This window comes from Xenia sp. Carnegie-2017, unplaced genomic scaffold (genome assembly GCF_021976095.1).
Source record: "Xenia sp. Carnegie-2017 unplaced genomic scaffold, XeniaSp_v1 HiC_scaffold_3, whole genome shotgun sequence".
Taxonomy (NCBI): domain Eukaryota; kingdom Metazoa; phylum Cnidaria; class Anthozoa; order Malacalcyonacea; family Xeniidae; genus Xenia; species Xenia sp. Carnegie-2017.
The window spans coordinates 7,361,512-7,379,597 of NW_025813493.1; the positions used below are offsets into that span (position 1 = coordinate 7,361,512).

Sequence of the window (18,086 nt, forward strand, 5' to 3'; positions counted from 1 at the left end):
ATGCTTAAAGATCCATTGACCGTGACTTTGCACCAAATCTATACGTGAAAAGAAACATTCGCATTTATCAGCAAGCTGAAAAACGCTACATCTCCAATTAATTATTGCTTATTGTTTCTGAATATTTTATTGGAATGATGAAAACAGAAACATTTTACATTATACATGCGACTATTATTAGAGCCACGTATTTAATTGCCTCCTATTCAACTTATAACCACCTGGGTTGGCCATAATAGCTCATTTATTGCTTGTTCGCCATTGAGGAGAAATTTGCCGACATTGTGGAGCATCATTTCCGACATTTTGAATCGCACAACATATGGACTCTTCAGGTTAATAGCTATTAATATTTCTCATGATGAATATGACAATTGCCTAACAGTTAAATTTTATTGTAATTTTAATACTGTTGTCTGTTGTCAAATACGCATTGGTAGCCATGCATGGTGAGGTTTAAATTTCTTCTATAATTCCTCAAAGTATTGAGTATAATTGTGCTCTACATTGAACTGCAAACGTATCTGAAAAAGGAGGCATTCGCTGCAAGTCAGTTTGTGATTGTATACGCTATAGCTTCACTTGTACAACAATCAAATTAAAAGTCATTCAAGAAGTATATTGCTGTGATCGGAGCAATATCATCAAGCAATTTCCGTTTATCATAGCAAAGCTTTAGGCGTATTTATTGGTGTATCTGGATTCATCCTCTAACCAAGATGATATCGACCAACATAATTTTGGAATTTGTAGCCTTGACGTTAGTTTTTCTTGCTGCTCTATTTGGCAATGTAACACTATTTTATGTTGTTGGAACCAATCGTAATCTTCGTACAAGAGGAAACGTATTTATACTTAATCTTGCTGCTGCAGATTTGTTAGTTGCTGTAGTAAATCTTCCAATAACTATCACCACAGTCTTGGCTGATAAATGGATTCTTGGTAAAACAGTTTGTCAGATATCTGGATTCATTACTTTACTCACATTTGTTGCTTCATGCATGGCATTGTCTATGATCAATATCAATCGCTATCATGCAATAATGCAATGGCAATCCTACAAAAAAACTTACACGAAAAGAAAATGTTTACTATACGTTGGCATCACTTGGGCCATAACAATCGTATTGTCAATTCCGCCATTTTTTGGTTGGGCGAGATTCGACTATGATCCAGGACAGAGTTATTGTTTTGCTGAATGGAAAGCAAGTAAATCGTACACGATCTTTATGATTGCAGCTTGTCTATGTGGTCCGTTATCTATAATGACTTACTGTTATGTAAGAATAAATCTGTACGACAAGAAGTTTGCTTTGGGAATCACTTCGTCGCCAAACGGAAGTGAAAATACAAGAAATACAGATCCAAAAGCATGCTTTAAGAGGAGAAAGAAAAGGTTGACAAGAACAATTTTAACTTTGATTTTCGTTTTTGGAGTTTGTTGGTCGCCATTTGCGCTTATCATGATAGCCCAGGTTTTCTTCAATGCGCATGTACCACGTTACGTTGATTTTGGCTCGCTTGTTCTTGGATATTTAAACAGTTTTTTAAATGTCATTGTTTATAATGCAACAAACAGAAAAATCAGGGAAAAGTTCAAACAAGCATTTCATACAGCACTATGCAAAACACCGCGAGTCAAATACCGGATTGATCCGAGCTCTTTATCAACAGGACAATCGGCGTAGTTTATATTAATTATCTTGTTATTAATGTTGAAAATTTCATACCATTAAGACGATCTGAACTGCACATTTAACTCTACGTATTTGGAGAGAGCTTTTATTTATAAGTACTTACATCTAAAATTTGTGGTAGCTGGAATGCAGGAAACACTCTGCACGTTGTTTTGATATCACTTTCACACAGAGAAGTTAACACACAAACGTAACTATATATAAAGTAAAGAAAATTACACGGTATGCAGTTCATAATCATGTGTCAACGTATGCCAATTTTGAGAGTTATTCTGTGTACGATGACCACGATCATGAAAACAGTGCTACTACATAAAAATATAAATGATGTTGAAAATTGTACTTGATTATTAACGAGTTGAGTTTGGCTTGTGAGACACAATATAACTACAAACAAATCAATTGCGATGCAATGCGATCGCCTCTCGGGTGGTTATTTATATACGACAATGAAAAAAGCTCTTCAATTAATCATACCCAAATGTTAAGACCACCTAAACGTTATTAACGTTTTGCTGACAATACCTTCTACATATTTTTAAAAACTCAGCTGTCTCATGTATGTTTAATGTCTTTAAACGCGTCACACCCGCTTTTAAAATTTACATGCTCGTTGATTTATTCACAGGTAGGATAAAGAGTTATTATTATAAAAAAGTATTTATCCCAAAGTCATGTTTACTGGACTTCATACAATTCTCATTCGACTCGTTTAATTTTAAAAGCAAATGTTAGAATTGGAAATGATCCGACATATTTGTAGATAATGATGATGACTGGCCTAAAAAAACTCTCAGTCTGTCTATTGGTTATCCTGGGCGATTACTAGAGAATTTATTTCGCCGTTTTTGGCAACAGCAGGAACTTTGACTACAGAAAGGCTTTGTGATTAGGTCAAATTGCGTAAAACGACTTCAAACGTGCAGTTACAGACATCACTACAATTATGAATTTAAATGTAAATGTGACACCTGCTATATGTAGACCATAGTAGACAGGACATCGCAGAGACTATGCATTAGAATTAAGCATCACATCCCAAGATAGTAACTTTGTAACCAACTTTGAGGTCCAAAAACTCAAGGAAGATCAAATTTTCGTCTTATGAAATATATTAAATTTGCTCTTAAGATGGCCAACTCTAGCTATTTAAATATATTAATTCCTTGAGTGTGATATAGACACTTTAAGTATCATTCATTAGAATCGTAACAACACTTTGCCTTTTCACAAAGAACCAACTATATAGGGGAAGTTTAAGAAAAATTACAAAATAAAATGTGTTTGTTTTATAACAAACCTAGCTATATCAGACAAACGCATTTTATTAATGTGCCGCTCGGTTTTTTCGTTAAATACAACTTATACAATGCAGTAATCATCATTCAGCTTGATCATCCGGTTTTTTCTGTCCACAGAAAGAGCTTGTTAATAAATTGGCGCTATTTTTTTGATGTCCGTCCTCATAAACACAGGATGAGATCATCACAAAAAAGGTAGAAATGGTTTAAATTAATAAATATAGGTTAAATCTCCATCACACTTTACACGTTGACAGTCTACGGAAATTTATAGTATCCGTATATCTTATAATTGTGTGTTAAACGTTCTTTGCAGAACTACTTAGGTTATAGTTTTTATATTCACAAAGGTAAATAAACTCATTTAGGCAATAATTATTCTTGCTTCGATAACATACTGTGAAAGACTGTGCAAGCAAGCTGGGTCGAACAATCAAACATTCAAATTTATTTTATGCTACTAGGACAAGCAAAAATGTTTCACAAGCCGTTTGCTATTCAATAATTTCTTGTATGATTACAATTAAGTTTTGATTTAAGATTTTTATGAATCAGAGAAAAAGCGGCTTTTAAGTATCAAAGAAAATGGTTTGAACGCAAAAGTACAGTGATCCATTGTCAGTCATCATGTTTACAAACGTTGTTCGTCTCGGTTGATGCAGCCTTGAGAAGGAAGGTTATAATGTTTACTGAAGTTTCGATATCCTTAGCGTTAGTCATTATTAGAGTGAAACAAAGACTCCAAGTAAGAATTGCTGTACTTGTTTGGTTCATACGTCACAACGTTTATTGTAAAGGAATTTTTTGGGTGGTGTGCGAGTGTCTAGATATTGTTGTTAAAAAAATTCGGGAATTAGTTCAAAGTGGATACATTTATTCGTTTATTTGAGGTCAAAAATAAGCTGTTCATGTAAAGTGCCAGTAATTGTTGTGCTTGGTTTAATTCATTTTGTTCCAAGTTGGCATTCCAACATTCTACAATGTATAAGTAGTAAATTGTCTGTATTCGGTTGTGTATGTAACCTAGTCAATGTTATTTTTTCGAATAAAACTGAAGAAATGAAGAAAACCCAACCCAATAGCTACTACATGTGGTTAGTTTGCTCTTGCTTCTTCATGCAATGAGTCGTATATATTAGAGTATATATATGAGTATAAGTATATGTGTATAAGTATTATATGAATCGTATATATGTTAAAGTTTCTTCCAGCCTTACGGATGTAAGTGACATGGCAGTCGGAGCATTTTAATTTGTAAATAGCTGTTTCTTTTTGCTCATCTGGTTGCTCTCACTCGTGATATAACGCATAACACTCAGTTTAAATACGACACACAAATTGACGTTTCCTACGTACGATACGCGAGACTGTCTCAGACGTAGTTACTTTTGATGCAAGTTGTCGCTGCTTGTAAGTTGTTGTCGTTGCGTGAGCTGTTTCATTGAGTTTATTGTCTATACATTTCTTGTCTTGATCAAGTGCGTTCGACGAAGCTAGAGTTCAGTATAGTTGTTAATTCTTGACACTGACAAACAACGCTTTGTAAATAGTTATTTTGCCAAGGTACAACGTCCGGTGAGTCACATGCGAAGTCTTGTTTTAATGTTGCGATTGTGGTGTTCTTGTGTAATGTTGCGTTTTGAGATGATTGGTCTAAAAATCACTTTGAAAATAATTCTTGAGAGAACATGCTCCTAACTCCCACTAATGCCTCCTCCAAATAATATGCCCTTATACCTACACCACTGCTAACAATTATTAACATACTTAACAACATGACTATGATCACTGAAATTTAGAGTCCTTTGTCTTGGAGGAATCTACAGGCATTTGTTTCATTCTATAGGGCGAATCAAAAATCATTCCACAGCCAAATCGTTTTTCTACATAACTATTTTCAATATATTAAATTTCCCTTAAGCTATTCCGTTAAAACTTCATAAAATCTCAAAAAAAGTTACCTACTGATAAAGGAAATACATAGGCTACTTATGTAAATTAACACTAATCCAGGGGTACACTGTACAATCACCTGAAAAGAAAATCAGGTATGTCAGTATGTGTTAATCTAAATACTGCAAACTTTTGAAAACACAAAAAAATGCTCAGATCAATAATATGACACAAATGATCAATATTTAATACCTAAATTGGACATTTTAAATTATTTAAATTGTTCCGACCACTTAATTACGAAACTGCTTCACAAGCAGCCATTTTTTTTTTCAATAGCGATAAACATGATTGAATTCAACTGCAACATGTGGCAAGGGCAATATTGAAAATATGTCTAGTGACGATGTACTTGGAAATACTGAATATGATCGTGGTAATATCTCGATCTTCTGTAATGAGCAGTTGAGCAATGTGAAATCAGACTGTAAACCAGTTTCAGTGTATTTTCTGTACTTGAAATGTTAAATAAACAGTCGTTCAAAGTACACCTAATGCCCACTATTTATCACATGGTATTGTTTTCTGTTTTCCTGAAGTCTGGTCACGCATTTTGAGCGAAACAATTATCAAACAATCCATTTCAGTCGCCAGACAATAGCAGGCAGGAAACTATCTCAACTGATGATACTAACACCATACGATATTTTAAACTTCCGTATGTAGGATAATTCTCTAAAATCACTCAAAAGCGATTAACTATATTGATCAAACGATACTGCGTACCTTTTGAAATCAAATTAATTTTTATTCCCTACAAAATTAGAAACAATTATCATATGGCAATACACAATTAACAGAAGACAAATCAGCAGCAAAAACAATGCATGAGTGTCCATTCTTTATACAATTTTCTTCGACGGCTGCATTGTAAAGACGTTTCTCACTTCCTTGTTAAAAAAAGAAACCGATATTTCTCTGTGTATAAGCCGACCCCGACACTTAAGAATGGCACGTTGTTGCACAGGCGAACTTATAGTTTAATCAATTTCTGAAAAATCGGGACCCACGCCAAAGTCTTTGTCATTCGAGTTGATGTCTAAAGTCAAAACATTGGCAGACTTTTTCATTGTCAACGTAAATTCTTTAGCGATTGTTTTACGAAGTAAAATTGATCACTGGATCAGATCAGACGCAAAAACAATACTTGACGCCATTTTCATATAAACATATCAACATATAATTTTATACAATTAGATGACGGAGATGACCATCTGGACTTGGGTACTACGTGATTCTAAACTGACAATTATCTGGTAATCACCTGAACGAGAATCTGTAACACGGGTACCATCATGGACCATGAGTGTCATTAACAAATGAAATATATGTCAATTTTTGTCAATGTGATATCCACTTTAAAATCGGCATCAGCGAATTACATGTGGATATTGTAAATCTTGAATCATGTAACATGAGAACACAAGGGATCGATTAGTATCTCTTTTTACTCTTTTAGTTTTGCTCTTAGTCTCTTACTCGATGGTTTACATGCTATGAAGTCAGCAAACACTGCCAATAACTAATGTTTGAGCGAGTGTCAACAATACTCGTGTCTATCCATCGCCAACTTAATGGAAATTTCACTTCTTTATAACTCCATTCATGGTCATTCGCACCGTTTCCTTCTCCTACGCTAATTAACTGATATCGGTTCCCACACTTTATGCCGATATCAACAACTATTATGTTTTACTTTGATTGAATAAGTAAAAACTCCATTACCTAAATTAGTCAAAACAAATCTAAAAAAAAGCATCATTTCTCTCAAGTCGTTTTGTGGTTAAATACATTCACTTTCATCTGAACCTCGCTATTGAGCAATCAAATTGAACGTCGTTCGAAAGAAGTACATTTTAGTGAAACCATTTCCATTTATCATTGTAAAGCTTTTGGTGTTTATTGTTTTTGGACTTATCCTCCAACCAAGATGATATCGACAAACATAATTTTTGAATTTGTAGCCTTGACGTTAGTTTTTCTTGCTGCTCTATTTGGCAATGTAACACTATTTTATGTTGTTGGAACCAATCGTAATCTTCGTACAAGAGGAAATGTATTTATACTTAATCTTGCTGCTGCAGATTTGTTAGTTGCCGTAGTAAATCTTCCAATAACTATGACCACAGTCTTGGCTGATAAATGGATTCTTGGTAAAACAGTTTGTCAGATATCTGGATTCATTACTTTACTCACATTTGTTGCTTCATGCATGGCATTGTCTATGATCAATATCAATCGCTATCATGCAATAATGCAATGGCAATCCTACAAAAAAACTTACACGAAAAGAAAATGTTTACTATACGTTGGCATCACTTGGGCCATAACAATCGTATTGTCAATTCCTCCGTTTTTTGGTTGGGCGAAATTCGACTATGATCCAGGACAGAGTTATTGTTTTGCTGAATGGAAAGCAAGTAAATCGTACACGATCTTTATGATTGCAGCTTGTCTATGTGGTCCGTTGTCTATAATGACTTACTGTTATGTAAGAATAAATCTATACGACAAGAAGTTTGCTTTGGGAATCACTTCGTCGCCAAGCGAAAGTGAAAACACAAGAAATACAGATCCAAAAGCATGCTTTAAAAGGAGAAAGAAAAGGTTGACAAGAACAATTTTAACTTTGATTTTCGTTTTTGGAGTTTGTTGGTCGCCATTTGCGCTTATCATGATAGCCCAGGTTTTCTTCAATGCGCATGTACCACGTTACGTTGATTTTGGCTCGCTTGTTCTTGGATATTTAAACAGCTTTTTAAATGTCATTGTTTATAATGCAACAAACAGAAAAATCAGGGAAAAGTTCAAACAAGCACTTCAAATAGCAATATGCAAAAAACCGCGAGTCAAATACCGGATTGACCCGAGCTCTTTATCAACAGGACAATTCTTGTAACATGATTATAAAGTTCTTTTAAACGAATTCTTGGAAGCTGCGATGATCTATGAGACTAACAATGGAGTAAGATGATTAACTTATAGACACTGTGCAATTTTGATATTCTTTGTAGTAAGTACTAATGTCATAATATAGCCCGATATAATATAAATCTATTTAACTAATTTTCCACAAATTTGGTGTATATTATTTCAGATTGCCCAAATGCTTTTGAGCTTGCTAGTTGTATTTTTTCTTTGCATTCGCAATCAAACCCATCTCTGAATTTCTTCCCCCCCCCCATAACATTTACTTCATTAAGATTACTTCATCATTAATTGATTGTGAACTGTTTTAGAATAGCGTTTTCTTCTCATAATATTTAGAATTAAAAGATAGTTGTAAAAAATACTTGATTCTATGTATTTCATCATGAAAATAGCTGCAAACACACAAAGGGAAGTTTGACGTGTGTAACTTGAGCGTATGATTTTTGGTAGTGGGGACTTTATTTTAAAATATCCCGCATCTGTCAGAATGCAGGAAGCAATTTGCGTTTTGTTTTGACGCATGCAGAATTTTCTTTGAGTGGTTTGATAATTGAGAGCTTGTCTGCAAAACAATTGAAATATTTAGTGAATATTCATGGTCTATATTTTGTCGAATAATCAAGCATTCCATTCAAATGTATATCGCACTGCGTAGACATACAAAACTGTTTAACCTAGTGCTATTCCATAACTTATTGTTTTAAGTGGTAACATATAGACATTCTGGAAATTAAAAACGGGAAAAAAGTTCAGGTTTTTAGAGCGATAATTGACGTATTATAGCCAAGTAACTTATTTTGAGAGCGTTATCGTAAATCTTTGAGCAACCCTCTTGAATAATATATTTTTGTAAAAGCTCAGCCTCTTACATCTAGCTTCGAAATGTAAACCAAATAAATGATTTAGCTAAGCGTGGGTTTAGCTAACCAAATAAATGATTTAGCTAGCAACCCGAGGGTTGCTCAAAGAGCGTTATCATCTGCAACAGGGGCGGATCCAGCAATTAGAGAGCTTAAGCAACAACGTTTTATTCGACAACGGCGTCGTGAGACATCGCGAAAGACTGGGACGAGCATGACGTTCCCGCGTATATTTAAAACAGTTAAGCAAAGTTCGTAATAGAAAGCGGCGGTAGAAAGTGAACTTATTTTCATGTCTTCGTTTAATACAATACGAAACTTTTGTCTCGTGCTTTTTGAAGAAGGTTACATTACCGAATATGAATTGATCATATTGTACAAGGCATATAAATCAAGGAACCCAGAGCTTCCATTCAAAAATTATGAGCTATTTTTTAGATAATCTAAGTGAGGATGAATGTAAAGTAGAATTCCGAGCCAACAAACACGATTTGATTTTCCTCCAACAAAATCTTAGAATCCCTGAAATAGTCAAGTGTCCACAAAGGACAACATGTTCAGGACTGGAGGGCTATGCATTCTTTTAAATCGTCTTGCTTACCCTTGTCGATTTTCAGACATGATTGGCAGATTTGGGCGACCAGTTCCTGAGTTGTGTATGATTGCAAATACCATCATTGACTTTATAATTATCATAAGGGAAAAATTACAGAATGGAACCATGATCTTTTAAGCCCAGAAAATCTACAGGTTTATGCCAATGCCATCCATGAAAAAGGAGCACCTTATGAAAATTGCTTTGGCTTTATTGATGGAACGGTCAGACCAATTTCACGGCCAAAAAAACATCAGCGAATTGTTTACAATGGCCATAAAAGAGTTCACTCTTTGAAGTTCCAGGGTGTGGCATTGCCAAATGGTTTGATTGCACATATTTTTGGTCCAGTTGGTATGCTTATATTATTTAAATGAAAATATTATTGTACACACTATATTGTACAAGCAAAAACAGTCTATAACTCAGGCAAATACTTTCTATATTACAGAAGGAAAAAAACATGATGCTGGTATGCTGGCTGACTCAAACTTCCATCAAGACCTGGAACAAAATGCTTTTCCTGTGGATGGGAGACCATTATGCATATATGGGAATCCCTCTTATCCAAAGAGGATTCATCTACAAGCTCCTTTTCGGCATGGGGTAATCACAGACAGAATGAAAGAATTCAACAAGCAAATGAGTTCAGTTAGAGTGTCTGTGGAATGGTTATTTGGAGATGTGATCAACTCATTCCAGTTCATGGTCTTCAAAAAAAACCTCAAAATAGGTCTAAGTAGTGTTGGGAAAGCATATATTGTCTGTGCATTGTTAAGAAATTCACTCACTTGCATGTATGGAAATATAACATCCAAGTTTTTTCAGTTAGATCCTCCAACCTTGGAGAATTACTTTATAACTAATTAATGAATGCCAAAATGACTCATTATTAAACACACAAACAATTAGCAAGTATGTAACTTGTTATGTAAGTACTGACAAATGTAAGTGAGAAAAGTATTATAATTCAAATAGCAAAACATTAAAAGTTCATAGTTACACAGATTGCTAAAACACAACAGTTAAGAATTCTTTCCTTGTAAGTGACAACACAATCTTACTTGGTTGTGAACCTCTGAATAATGTCAAGAAATGCTGTTGACAATTGCTGTTGTTGCTGAAGAAGTAAAGCTTGGCTCTCCATCATTTTTAGATTTTGTTGTTGCATCATTTTTAAGACTTCTGTTTGTTGTGTAGCTGCTGGGGTACTCAATTGATTTTGTATTTCTTGCTCATTTCGCTTTACTTCTAGTTCTGCACGACGGATTTCAATTTCCTTGCTTGATCTTTCTCTCAAATATTCGACTAACTCACAACTTCCGCGGCGTACTCTCTTAAACATCAGAGTTTTGCCCATCAGATTTTCTCTTGCTTGTTCCGCCTATTCGTTCCAAGGCTGTCATCCTTATATCAATAGCATTTGCATTTTCCTTTTGCCTTTGAACTGATGCTACCTCAAGGAAGCTGTCCTCTTTTTGGCACAACTCTTTAATCAAACTTTCTTTCACCGACAGTTCGTCGACATCAATGCCACTTGCCCTTTCTTCTTTGCGCATCTTCTGCTTGAACTTAGCTTTTAAAAGACTCCACGGGTCTCGAACACTTCTCTTGTCTTTTAAAGTAAAGACTTGCGCTTCCGTTTTATTTAAGTTTTCGACAATAGAATCCCATACTAATCCCCGATTGGGGCTTCCCTTTTTGTATTAAAACAGATCACTAACCATCATTTCTCTCATCAACAATAAATCGTGCTCATCTGTCCACTCCATTTTCTTTGAATTGTCAGCCATATTCATTTTAGAGAGGTTTTAGAGGCAACCTTCAAGCAAGTATTTTCAGGTCGGCGCAAAGGCCCGACGGCGTAAACAAAATACATACAACGCAGAACGGAAATAAAAACAACTTCCTCTTGCCGTTGCCGTCCAGTAAAACGTAGTTGCTTAAGCTCTCTATTTTCGTGACTGATGCAACACTGCGAGCGCCAAAGGCGCTAGCTCTGTAGAGGCGTCAGGGAGGATGCCCCCCCCCAGAAAATTATATATTTTAGACCCTTGGACATGCGATTTCCTGCGTTTTGACAACAGAATTTAAAAAAAACTTGTCTTTACTTAGTTTGTAAACTCTTCGCAAATTTCAATGATATAAAATCTAAAATTCCACTAACCTTTAAACATTTTCATTACTATTATCAGATTTATCAAGTTTCATACCTTCGCCAAAACTTACAATCAGGAAGGTATCATTCCAATCCACGAGTGATTTTGAAAAGGTAGAAGCTTGGCATATTTTTTGTCGTGAAACGCAAAGAAACCTTTTATATATCACAAATGAAGCACAAGTTTTTGACCATTAATCACACTTGATATCACTCGTCCAACAACAACAGAAAAAGATACGTAGATATAGAAAAGAAATGTTCACGATGTAATCATCGTACCAAAGGCAGGCAACAAATAATGAAAAATGTTATTCTTCTTCTTTCGTTGATAATATCACTCCTCCAACAGCAAAAAAAGATACACTAGGTGCCAAAAAAATGAGTCCAGTTCCAATATTGGAAAAATTGTGGGAAAAAATGTGTATTTTGAAATATATAGTTACAGTAGCCAAATAAAAATGCGCAGTGAGACCTGAAATTGTCTCCCACAATTGTTTGCAAGATATTTCACAATATCTAAGCGCATGGGCAGTACATTGGGAAATGGCTAAAGATTTAAGTGAAGGAGTTAGAGGACAAATTGTTGCTGTCACTAACGAAGGTTACTCACAACGAAATGTTGCTGCAAAGCTGGGAGTGTCCAAAGGAGCTGTGCAGCGAAGCGTGGAAAGATTTAAAAAGATGCAATGTTATTCCAGCTTACCAAAACCTGGGAGACCACGTATAACAACAAAAAAAGAAGATCCGTTCATAAAGCTAAGTTCTTTGCGCAACAGACGAGCAACGGCTAGCAACATTCAATCTTCAATTAACGCAACCCGAGAGAAAGTAATCAGCAAAACAGCAGTAAGAAGGAGATTGGCTGCAAGTGGTCTGAACGGAAGAGTTGCAGCTTCCAAGCCGTTGCTTCGCCCGATAAATAAGCGGAAGAGATTCTTATGGGCCAAAAAATACAAGCATTACAGCGTAGACAATTGGAAAAAAGTACTTTTTAAAGATGAATCAAAGTTTGAAATACATGGAAATAATCGCCGTGTTTATGTGAGACGAAGATGTGGTGAAAGATTGTCAAGTCAGTGCCTCAAGTCCACCGTGAAGCATGGGGGTGGAAACATTCAACTCGGGGGCTGTTTCAGCTTTAATGGTGTTGGGAGGCTTTACAGAATAAAAGGCAATCTTGACAAAAAGCAATACCATTCTATTCTCCAAAGGCATGCTGTACCATCTGGCAAAAGGTTATGCGGGAGAGGATTTACCTTACTTCAGGATAACTATCCGAAACACAGCTCCAACTTGTGCACAAATTATTTAAGGAACAAAGAAAATCAAGGTGAATTGAAGCTCATGGCATTTCCGCCTCAATCACCAGATGTTAATCCAGTTGAACACTTATGGGATGAATTAAAAAGAGAAAAAGTGAAACATGACGTAACAAGCCAGGACAGGCTATGGGATGTAATCTCTACATATTGGCATAATATTGAACCATCTACACTTCAAAATCTTGTTAAATCTATGCCAAAAAGAGTTGAAGCCATTTTGAAAGCTAAGGGAGGACATACCATGTACTGACATTGCTTTTTCGAGAACTTAAAACCTAACATTGTTGTGACAGAGTGGACTCGTTTTTTCGCACCTAATGTACGTAGATGTAGCAAAGAAATGTTCACGATGTAATCATCGTATTAAAGTCAGGCAACAAGTAATAGTAAATGTTATTCTTCTTCTTTCGTTGACAAAAGACTGCAAGTCTTCCTTACCAGACAGAACCTTAGAGCATGCTCTATATAAGCAGTTACTATCACCTCTACTTCTACACAAGCAATAAAAATTAGAAAGTCTATTGAATAAAATCACTATTGACTCTATGTTGATAAAGAAAAGCCTTTTAGGGGAACATTCATCAAGCCTTAAAGTGTAATTTTTTGGGGTGCCTTTAACAATACATAAATATTTTTTTAAATAATTGAATCTAAACATGGTAATGCCAGTGCTATATTTGCCAACCAAATTCATGAGACCAGCTTTCAAGGGGAGTATAACTACGTACCTAATAGCTAATACTATGTGCCCTCCTAGCTTTAATCAAATAGCAATGGTGAGGACTTCTATACATAAGGATCAGGATACACATATGCACATATGCAAAAATTAATTAAGGTGATGTAATATACAATGAAATATGTTGAAGTATTACAATATAGAACTGTTGCTCTAATATCTTTATGTATAGTGTGTAATTTTGAGATAATAATAATCATGTAAAGACAATACAGTAACATCAAATCTATGTAAATGAAATGCTTTGCTGTGTACCCACCCTTTTGTTATCATAATGCTTTATGGCAAATTAAAAATTTGGCACACCGTGCATGATTGTAAATGAGAGCATATACTAAAAAAACACATCATTTTGTAAACTCAAGAGTCCAGTTATAACAGCAACAGAGAAGATTCAAAGCAATATTTCAACTTCATATGAAAGTCATTATCAAGCTAGGTGTAGAAGAAATAATAAGGAATTGTTGTGGCAGAAATAATATGTAATTACAGTTTGCTTTGCTAAATTTCAGGAATTGACAATATTAGGCATGCAATTAGAAAATGAAAAACTCTAATGAATAACATGGTTAGTCCAGCATAGCTCTTACATTCAACACATTGCATACCTCAGAAAGTTAGTATTTATAAACAAGCAAAATGTATGAAAAATGTGCCCTCTCTGTCTGTCACGAGAGTAAGCCATAAGCATTACATAAATACAAATATAGACCTATAGCCATGCATTACAATGTCAAGCCTAGTAAGCAGTAAGCACTTCAAGCTATATACTTTAAAGCCCGCCAATTATCTCCCATATGCTTAGGGATAAGAACTCTGCGTTAAGATCTCTCGCCATCTTTCCTTTCCGAAACATGTCTGTTTTAGTCGGAATGGCAGCAGAGACTTTGCTTCATAATCCTTCCTTACAGAAGAAATTTTGTTGGTTTTACTGTCTTCAATCAATGAGCCAACATCGTATATATGCCTACTTTCAGCCATGATGACTTCAAGATGTAAATAAGCCAAATGCCATAGTCATGTAATTATAATTTTAAAGGTTTGAAGATTTATAACGCTGGCTCAAGTGCATCAGTCAGAATGAAATTTTAGTGCTCGTGGGCTTAGTGCAACAGTCAGCAGCGATTTCTCACCGTGACGTAGGCTAAAAAACAATGAAATTCGTGACGTAGCTAAAAAGCAATGAAATTCGTGACGTTTAGGTGGTTCACTCGGCCAAAAAGACTCGGGACTGTTGCACCAACTGATGCACTTTTTCCCCACCGTGACGTAGTGATTCACTATCTAGCCACCGTGACGTAGTAATACTAATTCAGCTCACTGTAGCTGGATGATGAAACAAATTTTCGCTAAAAATTTCGACACATAAAAGTGCCATAGTTAGCGACGCATTTTTCAATAATGCGGCTATAATCAAAATGATACTCACATGTAAACAATCTACGAAGGCTTTAAACAATATTTCTCAATCATTAATGTACATCTGTTGTCAATATATTGTCAGCTGTAAGGTATTTAAAGCATTTAGAAACTATAAACATTCCAATCTGATATATTTCTTGCATTTTGCTGGTATTGATTGTAAGTTATAATGTTGCGAAATATTAATTATTCAATTTTATGACTGATGCACTCGCACCAGTTGCACGAGCCTGGATCCGCCCCTGGCTCTTACTCGATGATTTACATGCTATGAAGTCAGCAAACACTGCCAATAACTAATGTTTGAGCGAGTGTCAACAATACTCGTGTCTATCCATCGCCAACTTAATGGAAATTTCACTTCTTTATAACTCCATTCATGGTCATTGGCACCGTTTCGTTCTCCTACGCTAATTCACTGATATCGGTTCCCACACTTTATGCCGATATCAACAACTATTATGTTTTACATTGATTAAATAAGTAAAATCTCCATTGCCTAAATTAGTCAAAACAAATCTAAAAAAATGCATCATTTCTCTCAAGTCGTTTTGTGGTTACATACATTCACTTTCATCTGAACCTCGCTTATTGAGCAATCAAATTGAAAGTCGTTCGAAAGAAGTACATTTTCAGTGAAACCATTTCCATTTATCATAGTAAAGCTTTTGGTGTTTATTGTTTTTGGACTTATCCTCCAACCAAGATGATATCGAAAGACATAATTTTGGAATTTGTAGCCTTGACGTTAGTTTTTCTTGCTGCTCTATTTGGCAATGTAACATTATTTTATGTTGTTGGAACCAATCGTAATCTTCGTACAAGAGGAAATGTATTTATACTTAATCTTGCTGCTGCAGATTTGTTAGTTGCTGTAGTAAATCTTCCAATAACTATGACCACAGTCTTGGCTGATAAATGGATTCTTGGTAAAACAGTTTGTCAGATATCTGGATTCATTACTTTACTCACATTTGTTGCTTCATGCATGGCATTGTCTATGATCAATATCAATCGCTATCATGCAATAATGCAATGGCAATCCTACAAAAAAACTTACACGAAAAGAAAATGTTTACTATACGTTGGCATTACTTGGGCCATAACAATCGTATTGTCAATTCCGCCATTTTTTGGTTGGGCGAGATTCGACTATGATCCAGGACAGAGTTATTGTTTTGCTGAATGGAAGGCAAGTAAATCGTACACGATCTTTATGATTGCAGCTTGTCTATGTGGTCCGTTGTCTATAATGACTTACTGTTATGTGAGAATAAATCTGTACGACAAGAAGTTTGCTTTGGGAATCACTTCGTCGCCAAACGAAAGTGAAAACACAAGAAATACAGATCCAATAGCATGCTTTAAGAAGAGAAAGAAAAGGTTGACAAGAACAATTTTAACTTTGATTTTCGTTTTTGGAGTTTGTTGGTCGCCATTTGCGCTTATCATGATAGCCCAGGTTTTCTTCAATGCGCATGTACCACGTTACGTTGATTTTGGCTCGCTTGTTCTTGGATATTTAAACAGTTTTTTAAATGTCATTGTTTATAATGCAACAAACAGAAAAATCAGGGAAAAGTTCAAACAAGCACTTCAAATAGCAATATGCAAAAAACCGCGAGTCAAATACCGGATTGACCCGAGCTCTTTATCAACAGGACAATTCTTGTAACATGATTATAAAGTTCTTTTAAACGACTTCTTGGAAGCTGCGACGATCTATGAGACTAACAATGGAGTAAGATGATTAACTTATAGACACTGTGCAATTTTGATATTCTTTGTAGTAAGTACTAATGTCATAATATAGCCCGATATAATATAAATCTATTTAACTAATTTTCCACAAATTTGGTGTATATTATTTCAGATTGCCCAAATGCTTTTGAGCTTGCTAGTTGTATTTTTTCTTTGCATTCGACATTAAACCCATCTCTGATAACATTTACTTCATTAAGATTACTTCATCATCAATTAATCGATGATGAACTGTTTTAGAATAGCGTTTTCTTCTCATAATCTTTAGAATTAAAAGATAGTAGTAAAAATACTTGATTCTATGTATTTCATCATGAAAATAGCTGCAAACACACAAAGGGAAGTTTGACGTGTGTAACTTGAGCGTATGATTTTTGGTAGTGGGGACTTTATTTTAAAATATCCCGCATCTGTCAGAATGCAGGAAGCAATTTGCCTTTTGTTTTGACGCATGCAGTATTATTCTTTGAGTGGTTTGATAATATAGAGAGCTTGTACGCAAAACAATTGAAATATTTAGTGAATATTCATGGTATATTTTGTCGAATAATCAAGCATTTCATTCAAATGCATATGTATATCCCACTGCGTAGACATACAAAACTGTTTAACCTAGTGCTATTCCTTAACTTATTGTTTTAAGTGGTAACACATAGACATTCTGGAAATTAAAAACGGGAAAAAAAGTTCAGGTTTTTAGAGTGATAATTGACGTATTATAGCCAAGTAACTTATTTTGAGAGCGTTATCGTAAAATTTTAATGATGTAAAAGTTTAATTAGTGGACATTATTAAGACAAATTGACAAAACAAACTATTTTGTCTCCAAAGCTTTAAGGGAAATACTTTTCATTAAATTGGGATGTATTTTTTCACTGAATGTCAAAGATTTTGTAGAGTTATACGCAAATGTAGGAATTGATGGCATTTTAAATTTATGTCAATGATATTAATCTAGCAAGTTAGCCGGAACAATGACGATGCTTATGCTCAAAGAAAACACAGAGAAATTGCGTCGACAGAAAGCGAATGCTTGGGAGTCTGCTTAAATTATCCATGATATTCCTGTTTCGTCCTGTTCTCAACACTTTTTCCATATAAACGCGAATTTAGTTTCTCGGCTACGCGGAAGAAGAACATTTCGTCGCGTTTGTCCGGAATGATATAAACAGGCCCAAAGAATTAACGTGATGTAAACATGAGTAACGCACGGTAAGCCGTATGACGAGGAAATATTCAGCCCACTATATCAAGAATGTTTATCATTGGACTCAGATGAAATTTTGCCCCAATCATCTCCTTCATTGGCTCCAACATTTGACCAATCAAATGGTTGTTTGACTC

At 35.1% G+C, this 18,086-nt stretch overlaps 3 protein-coding genes across 3 annotated transcripts; all 3 read left to right on the top strand.

Annotated features, from left to right (window-relative positions):
• Window positions 1-225: 225 nt before the first annotated feature.
• Window positions 226-8,062, top strand: LOC124454158 (opsin Rh6-like). The gene is made up of 3 exons (XM_047004966.1): window positions 226-1,684; window positions 4,200-4,219; window positions 6,841-8,062. The coding sequence occupies exons 1-3, from the start codon at window positions 720-722 to the stop codon at window positions 7,848-7,850; spliced, it is 1,995 nt and encodes a 664-aa protein (XP_046860922.1). The 5' UTR covers window positions 226-719; the 3' UTR covers window positions 7,851-8,062.
• On the top strand, window positions 7,912-10,304 carry LOC124454159. Its single transcript, XM_047004967.1, has 3 exons — window positions 7,912-7,916; window positions 9,477-9,691; window positions 9,789-10,304. The coding sequence occupies exons 1-3, from the start codon at window positions 7,912-7,914 to the stop codon at window positions 10,205-10,207; spliced, it is 639 nt and encodes a 212-aa protein (XP_046860923.1). The 3' UTR covers window positions 10,208-10,304.
• Window positions 10,305-15,672: 5,368 nt separating this feature from the next.
• LOC124455089 (melatonin receptor type 1A-like) lies at window positions 15,673-17,034 on the top strand. Its single transcript, XM_047005833.1, has one exon. The coding sequence runs from the start codon at window positions 15,688-15,690 to the stop codon at window positions 16,654-16,656; it is 969 nt and encodes a 322-aa protein (XP_046861789.1). The 5' UTR covers window positions 15,673-15,687; the 3' UTR covers window positions 16,657-17,034.
• Window positions 17,035-18,086: the final 1,052 nt, after the last annotated feature.

Bases quoted from the DNA above. Each gene is read 5' to 3' on its own strand.
- LOC124454159 (XM_047004967.1), top strand. The intron at 9,692-9,788 runs GTATGCTTATAT...TCTATATTACAG, and splicing joins ACATATTTTTGGTCCAGTTG to AAGGAAAAAAACATGATGCT.
- LOC124455089 (XM_047005833.1), top strand. From the start codon at position 15,688: ATGATATCGAAAGACATAATTTTGGAATTTGTAGCCTTGACGTTAGTT.
- LOC124454158 (XM_047004966.1), top strand. From the start codon at position 720: ATGATATCGACCAACATAATTTTGGAATTTGTAGCCTTGACGTTAGTT. The intron at 1,685-4,199 runs GTAGTTTATATT...TATATGTTAAAG, and splicing joins TTATCAACAGGACAATCGGC to TTTCTTCCAGCCTTACGGAT. The intron at 4,220-6,840 runs GTAAGTGACATG...ATCATTGTAAAG, and splicing joins TTTCTTCCAGCCTTACGGAT to CTTTTGGTGTTTATTGTTTT.